The sequence below is a fragment of the Tachypleus tridentatus genome, chromosome 2 (genome assembly GCF_004210375.1).
Source record: "Tachypleus tridentatus isolate NWPU-2018 chromosome 2, ASM421037v1, whole genome shotgun sequence".
Lineage (NCBI taxonomy): Eukaryota > Metazoa > Arthropoda > Merostomata > Xiphosura > Limulidae > Tachypleus > Tachypleus tridentatus.
The window spans coordinates 127059607-127080928 of NC_134826.1; the positions used below are offsets into that span (position 1 = coordinate 127059607).

General features: G+C 35.7%; 2 protein-coding genes across 12 annotated transcripts in view; one reads left to right on the forward strand and one right to left on the reverse strand.

Moving 5' to 3' along the window:
- LOC143245055 (tripartite motif-containing protein 2-like) overlaps positions 1–21322 on the forward strand; it is a 53054-nt gene that overhangs the window by 14383 nt on the left and 17349 nt on the right. For 2 of the 9 annotated variants that reach the window (XR_013025451.1, XM_076490849.1), the window contains exon 1: positions 20480–20541. The exons of 5 other annotated variants lie outside the window; for them this stretch is intronic. Coding sequence is in view for 2 of the 4 variants with exons in the window: in XM_076490849.1 (XP_076346964.1) it covers positions 20539–20541 (3 nt within the window). In the remaining 2 variants the exon portion in view is untranslated. Of the gene's footprint in view, positions 1–5190; positions 5959–20468; positions 20542–21322 lie in introns of those variants that run through there. 2 more of the 9 variants (XM_076490855.1, XM_076490850.1) reach the window with 2 other exon arrangements.
- Positions 15610–18367, reverse strand: LOC143245053 (solute carrier family 35 member G1-like). 3 transcript variants are annotated; one of them, XM_076490848.1, is made up of 2 exons: positions 18157–18226; positions 15610–17884 (listed from the first exon to the last, which is right to left on the reverse strand). In XM_076490848.1, exon 2 carries the CDS (start codon positions 17785–17787, stop codon positions 16465–16467), a length of 1323 nt encoding a protein of 440 aa, XP_076346963.1. In that variant the 5' UTR covers positions 17788–17884; positions 18157–18226; the 3' UTR covers positions 15610–16464. The 3 variants fall into 3 exon arrangements, with proteins under 3 accessions (XP_076346963.1, XP_076346961.1, XP_076346962.1); XM_076490846.1 differs by lacking the exon at positions 18157–18226 and adding an exon at positions 18248–18367 and having other exon boundaries at positions 15934–17884; XM_076490847.1 differs by having other exon boundaries at positions 15934–17884; positions 18095–18221.

The following is a 21322-nucleotide window of genomic DNA, read 5'->3' on the forward strand; positions in this document are numbered from 1 at the left end:
ACCATACATTTGGACTTCATTTCCTTTATTACAAAGAGGTTGGAATTTTACAACTTGGATAATTCCTGGAATATCATCCAGTAACGACCTTAAATGTTAATAACGTAAAACCAAAATGCACGTCACTCAGTCTACACGGTAACATCGTGGCAGCAGGTGCATCAGCCTGAATAGGTATGTTGTGACAGCAGGTGCGTATGCTGCAGAACGCGTTGTGCCCAGACACTGTGTTTGAATTTATTCTATATCGAAAAGAAGATATAACGCTTTCCTATTCCAGAACTCCTATTTTCTTCAGAATGATTTATGTATCTTAGTTTATTTATTTAATATCTCGCAAAGCTACACAAGGACTATCTAGTTTAAGACTAGAGGGAAAGCAGCTAATCGTCACTGCCCACCGCCAACTCTTGGGCTACTCTTTTACTAACGAATAGTGGGATTGACCGTCACATTATAACGCCCCCACGGCTGAAAGGACGAGCATGTTTGGTATGATGAAGATTCGAATCCGTGACCCTCAGATTATGGATCGAGCACCTTAACCATCTGGCCATGTCAAGCCATATTTATCTTAACGCACTAACATTCTCTGTATTTTATTGTCAGTATATATATATAAATATATCACACAGAGAATGTTATTGTCATTATATATATAATTCTCTGTCATTTTTATGTCAGAGTTCAACCCTCTACAATAGCTCCCTCAGTGCAATTAACTCAGTTCAACACTCGTATGTAACAGTTTCATTATCACTGGATGTTAAACCACTGTTTACTGTATTTAAATGCGATAAGTAAGGAACAGCTTGCTAAGCAAATGGGTTTAAAGCAGTGGTGCACAAAGTCCGGCCCGCGACGAGTCGCCGAGTGGCCCGCAATGTCCAACGGGAAAGTCAAACATAGAGAGTTCGCGCCTGCGCGAAGATTAAATCACGATTTCATGACTTTGACCAATGCAGAGTGTTGATGAAACTTTTTGCTGATCTGTTCAGTGTATCAGTGGATGACTTGTCAACAGAATATCAGCTCGAACTTACTGATCTCCAGGCATCTGATGAACTGCGTGCTATTTACCAAGAAAACAGTTTGCTTGACTTCTACAAAACGTTGCCTGATACATTTGCTAATTTGAAAGAGAACGCACTTGTCCACACCAACATGCTTGGCAGCACGTACTGCTGCGAACAGGCTTTCTTGCATATGAAACTGAACAAAAACATCACTCGCAATCAGCTGACTGATGATCATCTGGAAGCAGTCTAACGTCTTTCAACGTCAAACGTCAAAGCCGGACATTTCTAAGCTCGTAGATGACATGCAGCACCATCCATCGCACTGACTTTGTGACGGTTGACGTATCATAACATTTCTTAGAATAATGTGCAAACTCTTTTATGTAATCGTTATTTGTGTGTTCATAAATATGATGTCCATCTTGTGTGAAACAACTGTCGGACGATTTTAATCTTCACGTTTTTGTGGCCCCAAACGGTTACGAGAAATCTGTATGTGGCCCCTGACTCAAAAAAGTTTGTGCACCACTGGTTTAAAACTTAATTTGAATAAAAGTCATTTTTCCTGAATGTTACATGTACACCACTAGGATGAACAATCATTTATCCTGCACCCTTGAAACATTTTCAGGACGTGAATTCTGTTTTAAATTTGTTTATTAAAAATGTGATAAAAGACCTGAAATTCAGACTACAACTTACAAAACATTAGAAAAATTTCCATTGTTGTTTGGTTTTATGTGCTTGTATGTGTGTATTTTATGTATAATCGTTCACTGATTTAAATTGTTAAAATTGAACTACAAAATACACAGAGGTTTTGTGTATTTCTATTGCATAAGAGAAAGTTCAGATAATAAACTTAATAGTAATGTTTTATGTCAAGTTTAATTAATTAAGCTGATTACATTCTTTAAACAAAATCCAGGAATACTTATATAATAGGTTGTACCTGTATTTACCATGATGTCTCCCTGTGGCTCAGCAGTAAGTTTGCTTGATTAACTCTAAAATTTGGGTTTCGATGCCCGTAGTAGGCATAGCACAAATAGCTCATTGTGTTGCCTTCTGCTTAACAACAAAGTAACGAACTTGTCATAAGTTCAGATGTACTGAATAAGCTTTATGATTAGTGTAACTGTTCCAGGATGTGATTGTTCTAAGGACAAAAGAACAGTTTAACATTCTGAGTAATATTGAAATTCGTAGCTGTGGCGACTGCATCAGTGTCGTTATACAACGACACTACACTTAAAGCTAACGATAATTGTTTATTTCTAATGTATTTCTGCTTTAGACTTTGTAATAGGTAAACAAAAAAGAAACAAAAGAGTCTTTATGGAACAATATTTTCGAACTGAGGACATTTTTTTACCTTCAGGAATAACACCCGGAAATCGAGAATGTGAGATCACCTTAAGTTAAGATAAAAAGTTTTTAAGAAGATTAAATTTGCAAAGGAAACAAATATGCTGGGAACCGAAACTTTCTCTAGTTGTTCTTTGGTTAAGAAACCCGGGATGATTAGGTATACACTGAGGATCTAGGTCGATTTTAAGTCCTATGTTTGGAGGATCAAGTACTCGGTGGACCCCTTCTTCCCTTCAGACAGTTGAGTTATACTCTTGAAGTTGGATTCTGATACCTCTAAATCATGAAGACCGTTAAATGGCTCGACGTAATTCACAAGCTCAAATAGTATTTTCACACATTTTTTTTCCGGTAATATTTACTACAAATGCCGGTTTACTCGAGATTGTTTGTTTTTATTTGTATATCGTTGACAAACAGAATTTTAAAACGACTCCTTTCCAAACTATGTCCAATTTATGGTTTACCATTAACGTACAGTTTCACATACACTCGCTTGATGTACGCTCACACATAAGGTCTTGCGATGTAGAGAATAACATTTAAGTACATGCAGGCTAGTTTAGTTACTTTTAATCACAGTTTGACAAGATGAAGTTTTCTTCTCTGCTTTGTTCTTATAATACAGACTGAGATAATTTCCATCTAAAAATCACCACATAATTTCTTTGACCCACCACTAAGTGGACTTTTAACATTATTTCTTAATATATTCATGGGTTAGGGGTACCTAGAACTAGATTTTATCCTAATATAGGATCGCGTCAATTAGAAGTCTGTCTGGGGTGTTTGAATAATTATGTAAAAATATCATTTTGGTTGTGCCTGGTACTATGGAGGCTTTCGTTAGTATATCATTTTGTATTTTTTGGTAATTGGATGATGCATGATTTGGTTGCATTTATCCGTGATCAGTATTAGAATTTTATGTATGAATGGGTAGGATTCTTTAAAGTAGGTGTCTGTGACTTGTTGGAGATAAATACAGTAAACAAACAGCACACAGCCCACTTGTTTTAAAATACTATGTTGAAAAAAGTTACACGTTGTTGTTGTTTTGAATTAAGCACAAAGCTACACAATGGGCTCTCTGTGCTCTGCCCACTACGGATATCGAAACCCGGTTTTTAGCGTTGTAAGTCCACAGATATACTGCTAAGCCACTGGTGGGCAAAATTAATCGTATATACAAATTTTGTTACACTTTTAGTTACCACTGTTGTATCCAGAACTTTAAGTTTGTTTGTTTTTGAATTTCGCGCAAAGCTACACGAGGGCTATCTGCGCTAGCCGTCCCTAATTTAGCAGTGTAAGACTAGTGGGAAGGCAACTAGTCATCATCACCCACCGCCAACTCTTGGGCTACTCTTTTACCAACGAATAGTGGGATTGACCGTCACATTATAACGCCCCCACGGTTGAAAGGGCGAGCATATTTGGCATGATGGGGATTCGAACCCGCTATCCTCAGATTACGAGGAATTTTAAGTAATCACCTCTTTTTCGTCAGTCCACACAAGCTAGTTTGACAGGACGAAATTTTCTTCTCTTCTGTCGCTAAGATAAATTCACTCTAAAATCACTACAGTAACTGTTGGTTACTACAATTGTATCTTGAGCTTTAAGTAATCTTTTTTTTTTTTTTTGTCAAAGTCCACACAAGCTGGTTGAATTGATTTATAACACAATTGATAAGACAAATTATTTTTTTCTCTATTCTGTTTTTACAATACAATATGTGATACTTCACTTTAGAAATCGACACTAGATGTTCTTTATGGCTGCACTCACAAATATGTAGTCTAGATCTTTCTCTATAAGTATATCATTAACTAACTCGAACTACATTTTGGAAGCTTAGTTATAGGCTGACAGAGGCCTAACACGTTCCACACACTAGGGAGTATTATGATGCAGTAATAGTTAATGAAAACTGAAAAATATATAAAATTCAAGTAACATGATGTAATAATACAAGTGCTAATTCACAATAATTGATGCACACATGTTATTCGTACACAGATACATAAAAATAACCTACGATAAATTGTCACTTTTAAAATTAATTAAATTTGACACTACAGCTATATAGATACAGTCGTGCATATCTAACAATGGGTGTTCTAATTTTGGTCCAATATACGCTTTATATATTTTAATTATGTCGTCTGGTGAGGTGCCTTGAACCTTGCGAATCAGGCTTTAAACACAACACTTCTTTGCTAGAGTTTTGTTTTATTACTATTTTCGGTTGTTGCTACTTTAAATTTAAAACATATGGTAAATCTAGAAATATTGCTGATGTTGCCATCTGGAGAAGAATACTGTCTAGATAAAGTTATGATTTATTTTTACTTGTTTTGTAGATTTTGTGAATAGTATTACTCGAGATTTCTGTAATTTGATTTTGAATCTCAATTTGTTGTAAAATAGCTCTATTTCTTTAAAAACGGTTTTATGTTTCTTCAGTTATGTCTGGGGCAGTGTTCCAGATGGTGGCATCGTTTGTGAATTATGACTAGAAGAGAAGTTTCGGTCACTTAGAGGAAGTGTGCTGATGTACGTGATGAAAAGCATAATACCTAACTGTCCCTCCTTGAGGGGCACCTACTTCCGGAGTGAAGTACTCTGAGTAACTGCCTTCCAAGTTTTCTCTGCTCCTATAATCTAGGAAGTTTGACAACCAGTGAATGATATCACTGGAGAGTCCAGTCTTGCGCAATAGGTGTCGTAAGATGTTATGCAAGTCTCTGTCAAATGTCCTCTCCATACACACTGGATTTACTTTGATTGGGATCTGGGAGGGTATGGGACTAGACATCGCATTTCAGTTTCGAATTCACTCGTTCGTGTGAGCCGACGTGACCGAACGCTGATAAGTGTACGTGTGTGTTTGAAATGCTAATCATCTAGAACTTAGCGTTTCACACAGCAAGCTCTAGACTGTGTGGCGTCACGTGTTTAGTCAGAAGGTTTTTCATATACAAACGAAAAAAAGAGTTCGAAGTTATTTCAGATCAACGAAGTTACTGTTTCTTGAAGTGATGACAAAACGAAAGGAGATATTCTTTTTATTTTGTACGTAAAACTGTAGTGACTTTAGCTGCCTCAGATCACACAAATACAGCTTCAATACACAGAGCCAAGCTAACTTTTCAGTCTTTCGTAGTAAAATAGATTTTAGAATTGATCTTAGGTTTCATTTATTAGATTCAGAAATATACTAAGTATTAGACATGAATCTGACAGGCATTGAAAACCAAAGTAAAAGTTAGTTACTCTGTGGGACACATTGAGAGGTTGCTGTTAAGGTATTTCACTCACCTCCTAAAGTTTTGCACAAAACTGGAAGTCGGACATTTTGTAGGCTTACGAAAGTAAGTAAAGAAACGATATATTAGTTTGGTAACGTTTTCACATTATTACGATGGATTTACCTCGCTGTTAAATTTATACAATGGCTGAAACAACAGTTGAACTATAAAAAAACAAAACTCACCGATTCTGAGAAAGTGAGTTATAATGAAGATTCGAAGCTGCTGGATGATCTTCACAAGACAACAAAGTGGTCAGTAGATGTGGCTTTATTACCGCCTATTATATACAAAGACATTACAAAGTATTTAAAGAAGATTTAAAGAGCTGTAAGTGGCGGGAAGCATACATTTACTTCATTAACTATTCTGTCATGGAACGATCATCAGGTGTACGTAAGAGCTAAGATGATATATTAGAAAAACAAAATACCAAAATTTTAAATAACTTTAATACAAATACGACAAACGCAGAAGCTTGGGAATCGTCTTTAATATGTTATGCATAAACACCTACACACCTGGTGACGAAATGGGATGGCTACACCCCAACGTATATACTCTGCTCCGCCAGGGCATAAAGGGTTGTTGTTGTTTTGAATTAAGCACAAAGCTACACAACAGGCTATCTGTGCTCTGCCCACCACGGGTATCGAAACCCGGATTTTAGCATTGTAAGTCCGCAGACATGCCGCTGAGCCACTAACAATGGTTTACAATAGTGGTATAAAGGGGGGGGATCTTAAAACATAAAAAAGAGGATCTTTATTGCAACAAACTAAAAGGGGATCTAAATAATATAAATTAATACAGGTCCATAATAACAGGGGTCGTAAATAAATATGTTGAAAGGATTTATTTTATATTAATGCTCTTGTACTTATTTTAATAGCTAATTTATTTGGTTTTTCAACGTGACTCCCTCACAACAAATGTTTTACATGCTAAGGTAGGGGTTCGGATGAGAAGGATATGGTTTTCTGGAAGCTTTCTTTAAGAGATTTGCGAGAACTTTGATTCTGTAAAAAAAAAAAAGAGCTAAGTTGCAGTATTTACCCTTCTTTTCACTACTGTATTTCAACCTCACTTTATCTTTTTTTTTTCTTCTGGCATTTGGTTATTTTGTGATTCCTAAATGGACATCAACTTTTGTCCGAACTTTTACGCATTGTCCTCTTTAAATCAACATCAGTTAATTTCCTGGAATACAATATAGAAGTTATAATCTGGGACGCTTTGTCACCATTGTGGTGTAAAAATAGCTCAAATAGTCATTAAATAATTTAAATGTATTTTTCTGTTGACTGTGAAAAGGCCTCTAAAACGGCAGCAAACCAGTCTGTGACATCGCATGAAATTCTTCAGTTCACGTATGTAATTAAACTAGTATTGTTACTCGTCAGTGAAAACTTTCAACAGAGAATATTGTAGAACAAAGACTTAGAAAAGGCCAAGTCTTTTGCGTAACAGTGGTCTGTCAGTCTATCTATCTCTTTATTCAAATTTTAATATTTATATCATGCTGGTATTATTCAACTATACCCCTTACTTTAGTTCTAAAACACTAGGTTTCAGATAATGGTACGACAGAGCATCTTTGTTTGTTTCAATCTCGCACCAAGCTAGAATACACGTGGACTATCTGCGCTTTCTGTCCCTAATTTGGCAGCGTAAGACTAGAGGGAAGGAAGCTAGTCATTATCACCCATAGTCAGCTCTTGGGCTACTCTTTTACCAACGAATAGTAAGATTGATCGTCACAATATAGCGTCCCCAAGGCTGAAAGAACGAATATGTTTGGTGTAACGGGGATTGAAACCCGTAACCTTCAGATTACAAGTCGAGCGCCCTAGCCGCCTGACTATGCCGGGCCAGGTTGAGTGTGACTTATTATAATATGTTCGGATTGTGTTTATTATTCATAGCCAAATTTTACAAAAACGCACTCCGCACTTAAGGGTTGTATGTATGCTCTAGAAATGGCAGTCAGATCTTACTATTCGGTCATCTATAAGTTAGCAGCAGATCTTTGACTAGCTGCCTTTCCTCTAATCTATTAGACCAAGATTAGCAACATCCATGCAGAAATAGTTTTTATGTAGCTTTGCATACATGTAAGTAGAAAGTGCGCCATCGCTCCCCTTACATTGCATCCATGTGTGTGTGAAACCTTTGGGTGTAAAACAGCCTCAGATTCCTATAACGTGCACAATTTTCAATAAATATTACACGACTTTATCCAGGCGGCATGACCTCGGAACCTCTTATCCTGGCGGCATGACCTCGGAATCTCTAATTTTGCCTCAACACTTTTTTTTCTCTCAAAATAACTAGTGGTCAAGACACTCGACTCGTAATCTGAGGGTCGCGGATTCAAATCCCCGTAACACCAAACATGCTTGCCGTTTCAGCCGTGGGGGCGTTATAATGTGACGGTCAATACCACTATTCGCTGGTAAGTTGGTAAAGGAGTAATACAAGAGCTGGTGGTGATGACTAGTTTCCTTATCCTTCTAAATTAGGAATGGCTAGCACGAAATTCAAAAACAAACTTCCTTCTTTTCAAATGATGTGACTTCGAGACATTTCAGACGTTGTTTAAAAAAATAGGTTATCTTGGTGATGTGTATTAATAAATCGGTTATTTCACTCTTACTGGTTTGATGAGGCTTACCAACTTTAGAATACGCTGTAAAGAGGTGTATTTATTAACTGTTCCAATTCCATAGAAACAGTATTTACTATTGTTGTTCTGAATTTAAAGTTTAAGGGTTAAACATATTTGATTTCTAGTAATAATAATAATGTCTCCGAGAGAGTGTACGGAACATAACGTAAATATCCGAGATTAGTTTCCACAAGTTTGACAGAGTGTTTGTACCCAATTGTGTAACTTTTGCGCTAAAGAGAAGGGAAAAAAGGTCAGTAATAACCATAATCGATGAAACATCTCTAATAAAAATTTAACTTGAAACTGTAAGCGTGATCTCAGAGACCGAGATGACCTACTTTCTGTCTCAGTCGAAGCAAGTTTAAAGTTAAATCACTCAAGTGACCCAGGAAACTTTGTACCGAGTTTATTTAGTCATTACCCTTTGAGGGAATCTAATTACGTAAGGTTTTGTTGAATTTAAAGTATTCGAGTATAACCTGTATTCAAACACTGGTGTAATTTATCTCTCTGTCAATAGTCTGGTTACGAGGCGTCCTCATTGCATGGACGTCTGTGACATTAAACATGGCAACCTGAACGTTGTATATAAAGTAGCCAGTTGTAGTTTTGTGACCTCATAATCTAGGCTTAGAGCCCGTTCTAGAGAACCTGTTGCCGTGCTTGTTACAATCAAGTTCCATTTCAGCCAACGGTAAACATCTATGCATATTAAAAACTCGCATTCAGTTACAACATTGGTCTAACTTCTATAAAAATTATTTTTTGTGTTTTATTTAACTTTCCACAGAGCTTCCTTTTAAGATCTGTTCCTAGAGGATTTTTTTTTAATTTTAATAAGCTTCCTCTATATCTACAACGAAGGCTTAACCCCATATAACAGTCTGCATCCATTATAGAAACGTTTTCGTCTAAGGACTGTTCTTGAATAACGTTTTCTTCTAAGGACTGTTCTTGAATAACGTTTTCTTTGCAGGCAACTTACATTCTATCTCAGGATAAGACCTGTCCCCCCATTCCTCACAACATTTTTTTTTTATTAAAGTAAGCTTCCATTCCTTCTTTGGTTGAAGTCTTTTTTTTTCTGTCCTTTAAGAACTGATATTTTTAATTATAATAAGCTAACGTTTCGTCTTGGTTTAAAGCTTGTCCTTTCAAAACTATTTTCATTATAGTTAACTTCCGTTCTATCAGCCCCCCAGATGTTTTTCAAATTATTAGAAGTTTTGTCCAAAGTTAATTGTTCATGTATTTTGCCAGGAAAAGTTTAAAAACTATGAATGTGTGATCGTTTATTTCTATAAAACTAAATACATTTTTACTAGGTTTGCGTCTAAAGTCCATTGTTGTTTTGAATTAAGCACAAAGCTACACAATGGGCTATCTGTGATCTGCCTACCACGGGTATTGAAACCCGGATTTTAGCATTGTAAGTCCGCAGACATGCCGCTGAGCCACTGGGGGGCATCTAAAGTCCACGAAAATAAATGTTTAAAATATTTCACTCAACTAAAATATCGTAGTCTTGCACATACATAGAAGTCATGTGACTGCAAAGTTTAGGCATGATATTTTGCCCAAAAATGCTTTATATTTTAAACAACTAGAAATATAATCTATACGATCACTATACACGTATTTTTGTTGTGTTTTTTACATTTTTAAAACATAATATTTATACATAACTATATTATGACTGTACAGCCTACCTTAATATTAAAAGTAGAATCTGCAGAATTGTTTGTTTGTTTGTTTTGAATTTCGCGCAAAGCTACTCGAGGGCTATCTGCTCTAGCCGTTCCTAATTTAGCAGTGTGAGACTATAGGGAAGGCAGCTAGTCATCACCACCCACCGCCAACTCTTGGGCTACTCTTTTACCAACGAATAGTGGGATTGACCGTCACATTATAAGACCCCCACAGCTGAAAGGGCTAGCATGTTTGATGCGACCGGAATTCGAACCCGCGACCCTCGGATTACGAATCGAACGCCTCAACGCGATTGGCCATGCCGGGCCCGAATCTACAGAAACGAAGTCTCTTGATAGGACAATGGTATGTTTATAGATTTGTAACGCTAAAGTCCGTTGTACCCGTTGTTCAATTCTCTTGGGCAGACGCAACAGATAGCCCAATGCAACTCTGCTCTAGAAACAACCAATTGTAACGAAATATTTCATAATCTCAAAATTTAGATCAATCGAAACAAGAATTCTATCATCGTAGGAAAGGTACTAAATTTTTTTCTTACTTCAAATCACCTTTATTTATATAATTATCGTAAATAAATATATATTTTTTAAATCCATAAGCAGTTGTTGGAACACCCAAAAATGTCATATTGTACTTAACACAAACGAAAAAAGGATTAATATACAGTAACTTGTTTCTTGCTAAGCGCAAAGTTACACAATGAACTGTCTATGCTGTCCCCGAAACCAAGTTATCAAACCTGGTTTCTAGTGGTATAAACCTGCAAACATACCGCTGTGTCACTGGGGTAGGGAGACTACACAATCGGGAATCTGTGTTTTGCTCACCGTGCCTGATTCAAACTCGATTTTTCGTTATAAATCCAAGAAATACCTTAATTTTGATCTTTGTTTCTACACGAGAAACCTTAAAGTAACGATGTAACCTGAAGATTTCACCTTCTTCGCAAATTGATGTAATTTAGGTTTCATTCTATATCTTAGTTGAACTGCATATTAAGTGTAACGGGCCGGTATGGCCAAGTGTGTTAAGGTAATGCCGAGGGTCGCGGGTTCGAATCCCCGTTGCACCAAACATTTTTAGCCATGGGGGCGTTATAATGTGACGGTTATTCCCACTATTCGTTGGTAAAACAGTTGGCGGTAGGTAGTAATGACTTCCCTCTAGTCTTACATTGCTAAATTAGGGACGGCTAGCACAGATAGCCCTCGAGTAGCTTTGCACGAAATTCAAAACAAACAAACAAATTAAGTGTAATTTGCTGATAACATAATAAATAAGAAATGTGTGTCTGTTGTTAGAAGTTGAAATATAATATTTGAGTATCAAATCTTTGGGTGTATGTTAAATTAAAAATCAGGTAAAAATACTACAATGCAAGTTCAAAGTTGAGCAGTAGATGCTCTTGTAGTTCTTAAATCTAGTCATTCTCCAATAGAGTTGTAGTTAATGGCTCCAAGCTTTGTTCTTTATGCTATTCCCCTGGGCTAAAGAGCACATAACCGGTTCTCTTTTATCGCAGATCGTCGATAGGTTAACACTGTTGAATCTCACGTGAAGAACCAAGTAAACGTTTGTGGTAGACCCAAATCACGTGATTATTTTTCACCTTTACCCTTTTACTGCTAATGACGTTCCATTTTGCAAACATAAACTAGTTACCTGGTCGCTAAGCTTCGAGCCGTGTAAAAATGTTTCCGGAGTGAAAACTGACTCCAGTCAGCAGCCTGGTGTGTGAAAAGAGAAATCGGAAGAGCGAAACTCCAGTAGTAATAGCTATCCATCTGCCCAGCGTGGTTGGCAGCTTACCTGTAGTGTCAGGCATTGATACTTGTCAAATGAGTCCTCAATGTAATTAGTGAATGCTAAATGACTAAATAGGATTGTATAAGGAATTAGAAGCTTATGTCCAGTAAAAGGTGATCCAAAAACGAAACTACTTGTTATCAGCCATGAGGTTGACGTTGTGATTGTATTTCCCTCATTCTATATATACAACACAGAATTTGTCTTTTCTCCAAAACCGTTACGCAAAACGAGCTAGTTAATATGATGTTATCAGTGTATTTTCGTCAGGTAAGGTCTCCTGTGAAGTTAACAATAATATTAATCCGTTTATTTTCGTCAGAGAAGTTTTACTCTGTAACTTTCTTTTCCATCTATTTTCGTCTATTTTCACTCACTCAGAGCCTGATCCATGCACGTCAATCGGGTAAAATGGCGCATACACCTAGCGGTAATCTTAACATCTACATATTTTTATCAAGTCAAATATATTGTGTTCTGTTACTTATTCATGTAATGTTGTCAAATAAGGTTTGTTTTCTTACTATCCAGAAAGTTATTTATCATTTATGTTTCTGACTATAAAAAATAAAAGGTTGCTAAACGAATTCTTTCAATTACAATTTCTCTTTACATTACTTGTTAATATATCTTCGTCAAGTTAAATGTATTTTGTACTTACCAGCAATCTGCTGACCCATTTATTTATTTAATTAAATGTACCGTGTACTTACAAGCTTCCTACTTATCAATTTATTTATTTAAATAAATGTACCGTATGCTTAACAACAGTTTATATATCCAATTATTTCGTTAAAGAACTGTAAACTGTGTTTAACAGCAACTTACTTAGCAAACTAGTGGCCCGGTCTGGCCAGGTTGGTTAAGGCGTTCGACTCGTAATCTGCAGGTCGCGAATTCGAATCCCGATTGCACCAAATATGCTCGCCCTTTCAGCCGTTGGGGCGTTATAACGTGACGGTTAATCCCACTATTCGTTGGTAAAAGAGTATCCCAAGAGTTGGCGGTGGGTGGTGATGACTAGTTACCTTCTTTCTAGTCCTACACTGATATATTAGGGACGGCTAGCGCAGATAGCCCTCATATAGCTTTGCGCGAAATTCAAATCACCAACAACAAACTAGTTCATTAAACAAACTTTAGTTTCGTGAGGTTAGTACACGAAACTTATTTAAAAAAAAGAAATGGACAAGTAATGATACTGTGCGACTTTTTTTTTATAGGTAACTAATAATTTATTTGAGTTTTGCAAGAGTATTTCTGACCGGTTACTTCATCAGTGAATATCTGTGAATCGATGTCAGTTTATTTTTGACTGAAGTTTTAGATGTTAACCACCATCACATCCTTGTTATAACATAATACCAGTGTGTTCTTCTTCAGTCATATTACCAGTCTTGCTTAGAAAAGTACAAAAAAAGACGTTAAGTATGCCCAAGATCTGAAATTACAGGCATGAATTAAAACGTCTTAGAGAAGAAAATGTTTAATCTTAACTCTTTCATTACCAGGATTTTATTAGGTATTAATGTAGTCATTTATTGGCTTGAATAATTCATACGAACGACTCCACCACAGTTTACTATTAATAATTCAAAAAATAACAAAAGAACAAAAAATGTAAAAAGGATTTCCAGGTATTCTGCTAAATCTGAAAAGATTTTTCTTCAGCAACTATTCAAATAACATTATCTTTAATATTAAAACTATTACATTTAAATCTATCATATGTGAAAAATTACAAAGTTACTAGTCAGTCGTAAATAACTGATATGTAGCAATCAATGACTTTTCAAAGAAACGCTCTGTCTTGTTTATGCAAAATTTTATATTTAATGAATGAAGAGCGAAAACTGAGAATTATCCCAGTAGAATTAACCAACAAGAGGTTATTTTTATTCAGCTACACGTGAACATTTTTCAGCTTTATGAGTTGAAACCCACCCACACTATCTTTTACACATACAACTTTTATTAGCACGTGACGTTCCTATTACACCAAGTAATTACTACTTCTTTTTTCAAATAATCTAATTGTTAAAAGACCTTGAACCACCTGTGAAAACAATTTTAAAAAGGCAAAGCAATTAAATTACTTATTAATTAATTAAATTATCTATAGCTATTACTAGTGCTCCTGGACTTCTCTTGTCAGGACTCCTCCACAGTCAGTAACATACTAGCAGTTAAAGCGTATAATATAGATTAACTGATAAATAGCATCTATTACTAATAATACTAATACAACTAAAACTATTTAGTATATGTATGGTATTTGGACTTGAAGAATGTATAACATTCATGCTCCCAATTTACGAATTATTTAGCAGATAAAATATTTAAGATAACAAAAACAAAAATATCTAGTTTTTAACTGTTTCGTAGTTAAAGTTGTGTGATGGTACAGGCATATAGCAGAGTAATTAACAGTTAGTGCTGACACCTGACTCTCCTTAGAAAAATTGCATTGATAGCCCTCACAAGTGCCCTCTAGTAGAAATTTATAATGGTACATTAAAATCAGGAAATGTTAAACTCTCAAACTGTCCCTATTAGGTAATATACAATTAATATTCGTTCTAAGCTTTACAAATGTTACTATTCTGTGTATTCAGATGCGTAGAACTACTGTGAACATATTTATTGATTAGTAACATTTGAAATATATATATAAATTAAAATAAACGAAGTACATTTTGTGTATAATTATACTGTTCGATAACGAGGTCATGGATTTGCCAGTTAAACAAGTTTTTTAAACGAAGTACATTTTGTGTATAATTATACTGTTCGATAACGAGGTCATGGATTTGCCAGTTAAACAAGTTTTTTAAACGAAGTACATTTTGTGTATAATTATACTGTTCGATAACGAGGTCATGGATTTGCCAGTTAAACAAGTTTTTTAAACGAAGTACATTTTGTGTATAATTATACTGTTCGATAACGAGGTCATGGATTTGCCAGTTAAACAAGTTTTTTAAACGAAGTACATTTTGTGTATAATTATACTGTTCGATAACGAGGTCATGGATTTGCCAGTTAAACAAGTTTTTTAAACGAAGTACATTTTGTGTATAATTATACTGTTCGATAACGAGGTCATGGATTTGCCAGTTAAACAAGTTTTTTACAGAAGTTCTCATCATCTATAGATAGGAAATAGTTAGTAACTTTATGTGCTAGTTTGTATCAAACACAATTTAAATTTGTAAAACTTACCGTATTGATCTCGTTATAAAATAGATTTAGCATACTGCAAAATAATAACTTCCAAAATGATTATATTTCCAAGAAACATAAACAAGTAGTTTATGTGTAATAGAGGAATAATTAACATCGTAGTAAATAAGTATTATAATAATATTATATTTCATTAATATTTTTTAATCATATTCAAGAACTTGCAGAGGACAGGACGGTAGCATGGGTCCTGTTCGGGTAATAGAAAAGCACAAATAAAAATCTCTTGCATCATATTTGCCATAAATATTAATATCTTAAGTGCGTAAAACGTCAATATTGGAAGCCACGTATTAGTAGCGTATATTTATTGTTATTGAACAGCTTTTCTTTCAGACATCCTTCCTAAGAAAATCACTACTCACCCCTTTAGTGTATTTTTCTACAAAACACGTAAAAGATATACGATTTGTTTAGAAGTTCCTGTAGTAATTCCAAGCTAATCCTGGTCGCACCATACATGCTCGTCCTTCCAGCCGCGGGGGCGTTATAATGTGACGGTCAATCCCACTATTCGTTGGCGGTGAGTGGTGATGACTAGCTGCCTTCCCTCTAATCTTACACTGCTAAATTAGGGACGGTTAGCGCAGATAGCCCTCGAGTAGCTTTGCGCGAAATTCAAAACAAACAAACAATGATCCTAAAAAACGTTTTTTTACATTTAAAACTGTTAAGATTAGGTAATAAAGATAAATATATTTAGTGTATTGTCTCGTTAACTACCAACAACTAAAAGTTTTAACTTTGACTTTAGAATTTAATCAAACATCTTTCAGTCAAGCTTTTCTCAAATAATGTACAAAATAAAAACTGATTATTTAAAAACAATTAATTTATTGTAAATTATTTTATTACAAACTGTTCAAACTTTAATGTATATTTACGCGTCACAGAAACAAATTCATTGCACATAACGGTTTAGAAGAAAATTACACACAGAGATACATGTTTTGAAAAACGTTCAAAATGCAATAGGAAAATATGAACGTAACTTTAAGGTTTAAACAAAATTGTAGAGTAAACTACTAAACCTGCGGTTCCTCAAAATATTATAAATTGATAAATCAGCGCTGAATAAATATTATGTTATATGTTAAACTATTCTTAGGACGTCACTAATTTGTTGAGTTGTATATATTAGTCACCATTTAACACACAATTTACAAAATTTTCACTTTCCTTATATTATATATATTTGCCTAAAACATTACGTTTTACTGTCACTCTAACTGTCATGATAGCTGATTGTTTTATGACTTGTAGTAAAAGAAGAGGGAAAGAGCTTTCTCACTTCGAGAACTATTATCAGATACAGATCTCTTTAAGTTCACTTTTCTATGGTTCCATACTCTCGAAAAGGCTGTTTAAGAACTAATTCTTTGTCAGCAAGATTCTTTCTCTGTTTCGTCGTGTTCATCTCCTCTTCTTGCTGGCTTGGATCAAGGCAACACCAACACATTGCTTTAGTCATCAGGATAGCGCTAGGCATTGACCCTAGATGGCGCACCCGCCGCTTAAGGTCGATATCGTGCACGCTGGAAAAAATGAGCGAAGCGACAATAAACATAGCTCCAAGAACGCTGAGAACTGTTGGAGTTTCTCGTTGAAAACATTCCTGTAAAATAAAAGCCCATAATATTTCTGATGTAAGTGCGATAGACACCTTTCCAGCCTGTTCTAGGTAGAGAGAGACCACCAAAATTACTTCACTAGCAAATCCTACGATAGTGATAGAAAATAAAATCGCACTCTCTGTTCCACACTTCCAGAGATGAAAGTTTCTTGAAGATATTACGATAATAAGACTTAACACAACGCCCACTCCTGCCCACCAAAAACTAACGACCATAGCAGGTATAGTGTTAAGTTTTCGAAGTACTACAAGGGCCACAGCTTGCGCAAAGGCTCCAATTAAGGCTCCCATAACGCCTTTTATGACGTCTCCCGTATTACCATAGACACCTTTTCCTGACCGATCTCGTCCATACAGAATAGCAGGAGAGGAAACTAAAGCAACACCTAGGATAGAAAAAATTACGCAACATATTTCTGTCAGCCCACATTTTTCTTTCAAAAAAATACAACCAATAATGGTTGTGTATAAAGGCATACTATAGAATAACAAAGATGCGTCAGCTAAAGGAAGGTAAGTAAAACCAAAGTAATAGCCTACTACTGCTACATTACCTATCACAGAGCGGACTGTAAGTTGTAGGTTGGTACGCCAGTCGTACAAGACTTGATAGCTGCGAAGAACAATAACGGGTAGGAGAAAGGCAACAGTGCCAACACTTCTCAACCCAAAAATCTCAACAGGCCCAATGTTTTTAAGTTCGCTAACCATCCAACCCTTTATGCTGCCTAAAAAGGCACATAGTAACGCAAGGATTATACCTAGTCGACGTTTCAAGGCGCTCGTGGTTTTAGCAGTTTCGGCTACCAGTAATCTATTTGAATTGGAAGGCTGGGATTGATCAACAACTTGTGGGACTGGTTTGGAACCGAGTATAAGCCATTCTTTTTCTGAGGTTTCAGATAATGACGACCATCCTGTTTCATACAGACGTTCTTCATCAGGATTCATATAGTGGATTTTCACGTCAGGTTTTGATATCTTGCGGGTATCCGACTCCATCTTGCAGGCCATCATTCCCAGAAGATAGAAGATCTGGTGTTTGTATGAATGTGTCTAACGTAGATACCAAGTTTAAACTTTCGGATGCAGCTCTGCTCTTTTTCTTGGTGTTCTGAACAAAAAATAAATATAAAAATGTCTTAAATATAATAAGATGGTTTAGCCTGTTTATGTCTTAAAATAATATCTCCCTTTATAAATATTGACTAATCACGCTAATTATACTATAACTAGCAATTACAGTTTTTCTTTCTACTTTCTGAATTCAGTTAAATTTTCTTAGGTGTAGTTACAGTTTTGAAAAAAAATAATTAGCAAATACGTTAAAGAGTTTGCATATCTCTGCGAAGTTGACGTGGAACACAACAGTGAAAAAGTAGAGACCTATAGCTTAAATAAATTTCCACTAGTTGACGCTGAGACGAATAAAGTTTCGCATATCAGTAATAATGCTGCACTAATGTACGCAAATCACCTTTGACGTCTGTGACTTTACGATTTCTCAAACGATAAGCATCACGACATGTATAACGTTAAATTATAACAAATCAGAATAGATGGGAAAGTCTAATATACCAAGGGAGAAACTGTGGAGGGCACAATAATAGTTTTAAAAGTATTTTTAAAAAATTAAAGCCTGTTATTGATTGCTTCACTAAATATAAATGGTAATGTAAGTCCTTGGAATATTACATAAGAAAAACAAATTAAAATTTGATGCAAAATTAAAGTTTTCAAATACACATTTCTCATGTTGTGTTTCGTCCAACTCTTCACAATTTACTCTTCTGTGCTGTGTGAATATTCCAGAAAACACTTCTGATAAACACGACCTTTGGCTTTTATTCGTTGTAGTTGCAAATATGTATAAAATCTTCCCGAGGCTGAGTATATTAATGGAAGAAGAAAAAAAGAAACCGAATATTAGCATGTTCCACTTTCAAATGGATATAAATAGCTTCACAAGGTGAATACATTAACGAAACAAAAAACAAATATTAACACTTTGCAGTATCATTAAGATGTCCTTTACGTCAAAAACAGGAAAAGTTTAAAACCTATGAATGTGTTATCGTTTATTACTGTTTCTTTAAATTGAATACATTTTGACATAATAAATGAACAGGAACTTCACATACACAGAAATTTTATTTTATAAATCCAAATATCCAACAATAAAGATATGAAAACCTTTAGCTATCTACCTTTCTTGTTATTATTTGTATCGAAAACCACGTCTATTTATAGTTAAATATACTTGAAAAAATTATATTGTTATTGAAACTATGGCAAGTATTGATTTGTTTTGAATTTTGCACAAACGACACGAGGAATATCTGCGTTAGCCACCCCTAATTTAGTAATGTAAGACTAGAGGGAAGGCAGCTAGTCATCACCACCCACCGACAATTTTGGGGTTACTCTTTTACTAACGAATAGTTGGATTGGCCATCACATTATAACGCCCCCACGGCTAAAAGGGTGAGTATGTTTCGTGTGATGGGGATTCGAAACTGTGACCCTCAGATTAAGAGTCGATTGCTTTAACCACCAGGTCATGCTAACAAGGAGGGAAAGAAAAAACTATGGGTTTCATTAAAAGTGTAAGGCCCGGCATGGCCTAGCGCGTAAGGCGTGCGACTCGTAATTTCGCGCCCGCGTCGCGCTAAACATGCTCGCCCTCCCAGCCGTGGGGGTGTATAATGTGACGGTCAATCCCACTATTCGTTGGTAAAGAGTAGCCCAAGAGTTGGCGATGGGTGGTGATGACTAGCTGCCTTCCCTCTAGTCTTACACTGCTAAATTAGGGACGGCTAGCACAGATAGCCCTCGAGTAGCTTTGTGCGGAATTTAAAAACAAACTTAAAAACTTAAAAGTGTAAAATGTTCATCATCGATTAATAATGGGCCCGGCATAGCCAAGCGTGTTAAGGTGTGCGACTCGTAATCTGAGGGTCGCGGGTTCGCATCCCGGTCGCGCCAAACATGCTCGCCCTTTCAGCCGTGGGAGCGTTATAACGTGCGGTCAATCCCACTATTCGTTGGTAAAAGAGTAGCCCGAGAGTTGGCGGTGGGTGGTGATGACTAGCTGCCTTCCCTCTAGTCTTACACTGCTAAATTAGGGACGGCTAGCACAGATAGCCCTCGAGTAGCTTTGTGCGAAATTCCAAAACAAATCGATTAATAATATAGATACATTAATATTTCAACTACATATAGAAATATTTTAACTTCCTAAGTATGTTAACATCGAATATAAAAAATAAAATAATATTCCGTTTGAATATTCTGTCAAAACACATCTTTATCATTCTCAGAATATGACGATTTAGTGTCTATGTAAACTCTCTCTTCCGCACGTTTACAGCAAAATAGTATTCAGTATAGTATCTTTTATTAGCGTTTATAACGTTCACTAACGTGTGTTTACATACAAGAATGGGCCTTGCACTTTGACCTTGCTCTTTACTAGGTTTGAGGTCTAAAGTCCAAGAAAATAAAATATTTCACTCATCTAAAATATCGTAGTATTACACATAATAAAAGTCATGTGACTGGAAAGTTTAGGCATGATATTTTGCCCGAAACTGCTTTACATTTTTCAACAACTAAAAATGTAATCAAAACAATAAATATACATGTTTATTTTATTTACATTTTAAATACATAATACACAACTACACATTATGTATACTGTGTTATGACTGCACAGCCTACGTTCGTATTAACGGTAGAAGATACAGAAATGAAGTCCCTTGGTAGAAAATGGTATGTTTATAGATTTACAACGCTAAAATTCGTTCTTAGATTCTACTGGGTAGAGGCCAGCGTAGCTAGGTGGTTAAAGCACTCGACTCGCAATCCGAGGGTGTCGGGCTCGAATCCCTGTCACACCAAACATGCTCACCAATTTAGCTGTGGGGGCGTTATTATGTTACAATCCATCCCACTATTCGTTGGTAAAAGAGTAGCCCAAGAGTTGGCGGTGGATGATAATGACTAGCTACCTGCCTTCCCTCTTTCCTTACACTGCAAATTTAGGAACGGTTAGCGCAGATAGCCCTCGTGTAGCTTTGCGCAAAATGCAAAACAAACTCTTGGATAAACGCAACAGATTGCCACATACGATTTTGCTCTAAACACAACCACTCAGAGACTAAAAAAATTAATAAGCTAGTTACCGAAATATTTCATAATCTCGAAATTTAGATATAATCAATTGATACAGAATCCCAACCCATCGTAGAAAGATGTTACTCTTATTTTAGTTTTTGTATCAAATCACCTTTATTTGTATAATTACAGTAAATATATATATTTTTAATCCACAAGCAGTTGAAAACACCCAGAAGTGTCGTACTGTACGTAACACAAACTTAAAAGTGTTAATATATATCTAATTTGTTTGTTGCTATTCACAGGTAGCCCACTGTGTAGTTTTGTGCTTAATTATAAACAAACAAACAAGCAAAAACTGGAATATCTAAAGTGTACAAGAAATAAGAATATTTTGACAGATGTAGTATTAAGTTACCGAGTGACTTGTTTG

Coding starts and splice junctions, on each gene's coding strand:
- LOC143245053 (XM_076490848.1), bottom strand. CDS start 17,787: ATGATGGCCTGCAAGATGGAGTCGGATACCCGCAAGATATCAAAACCT.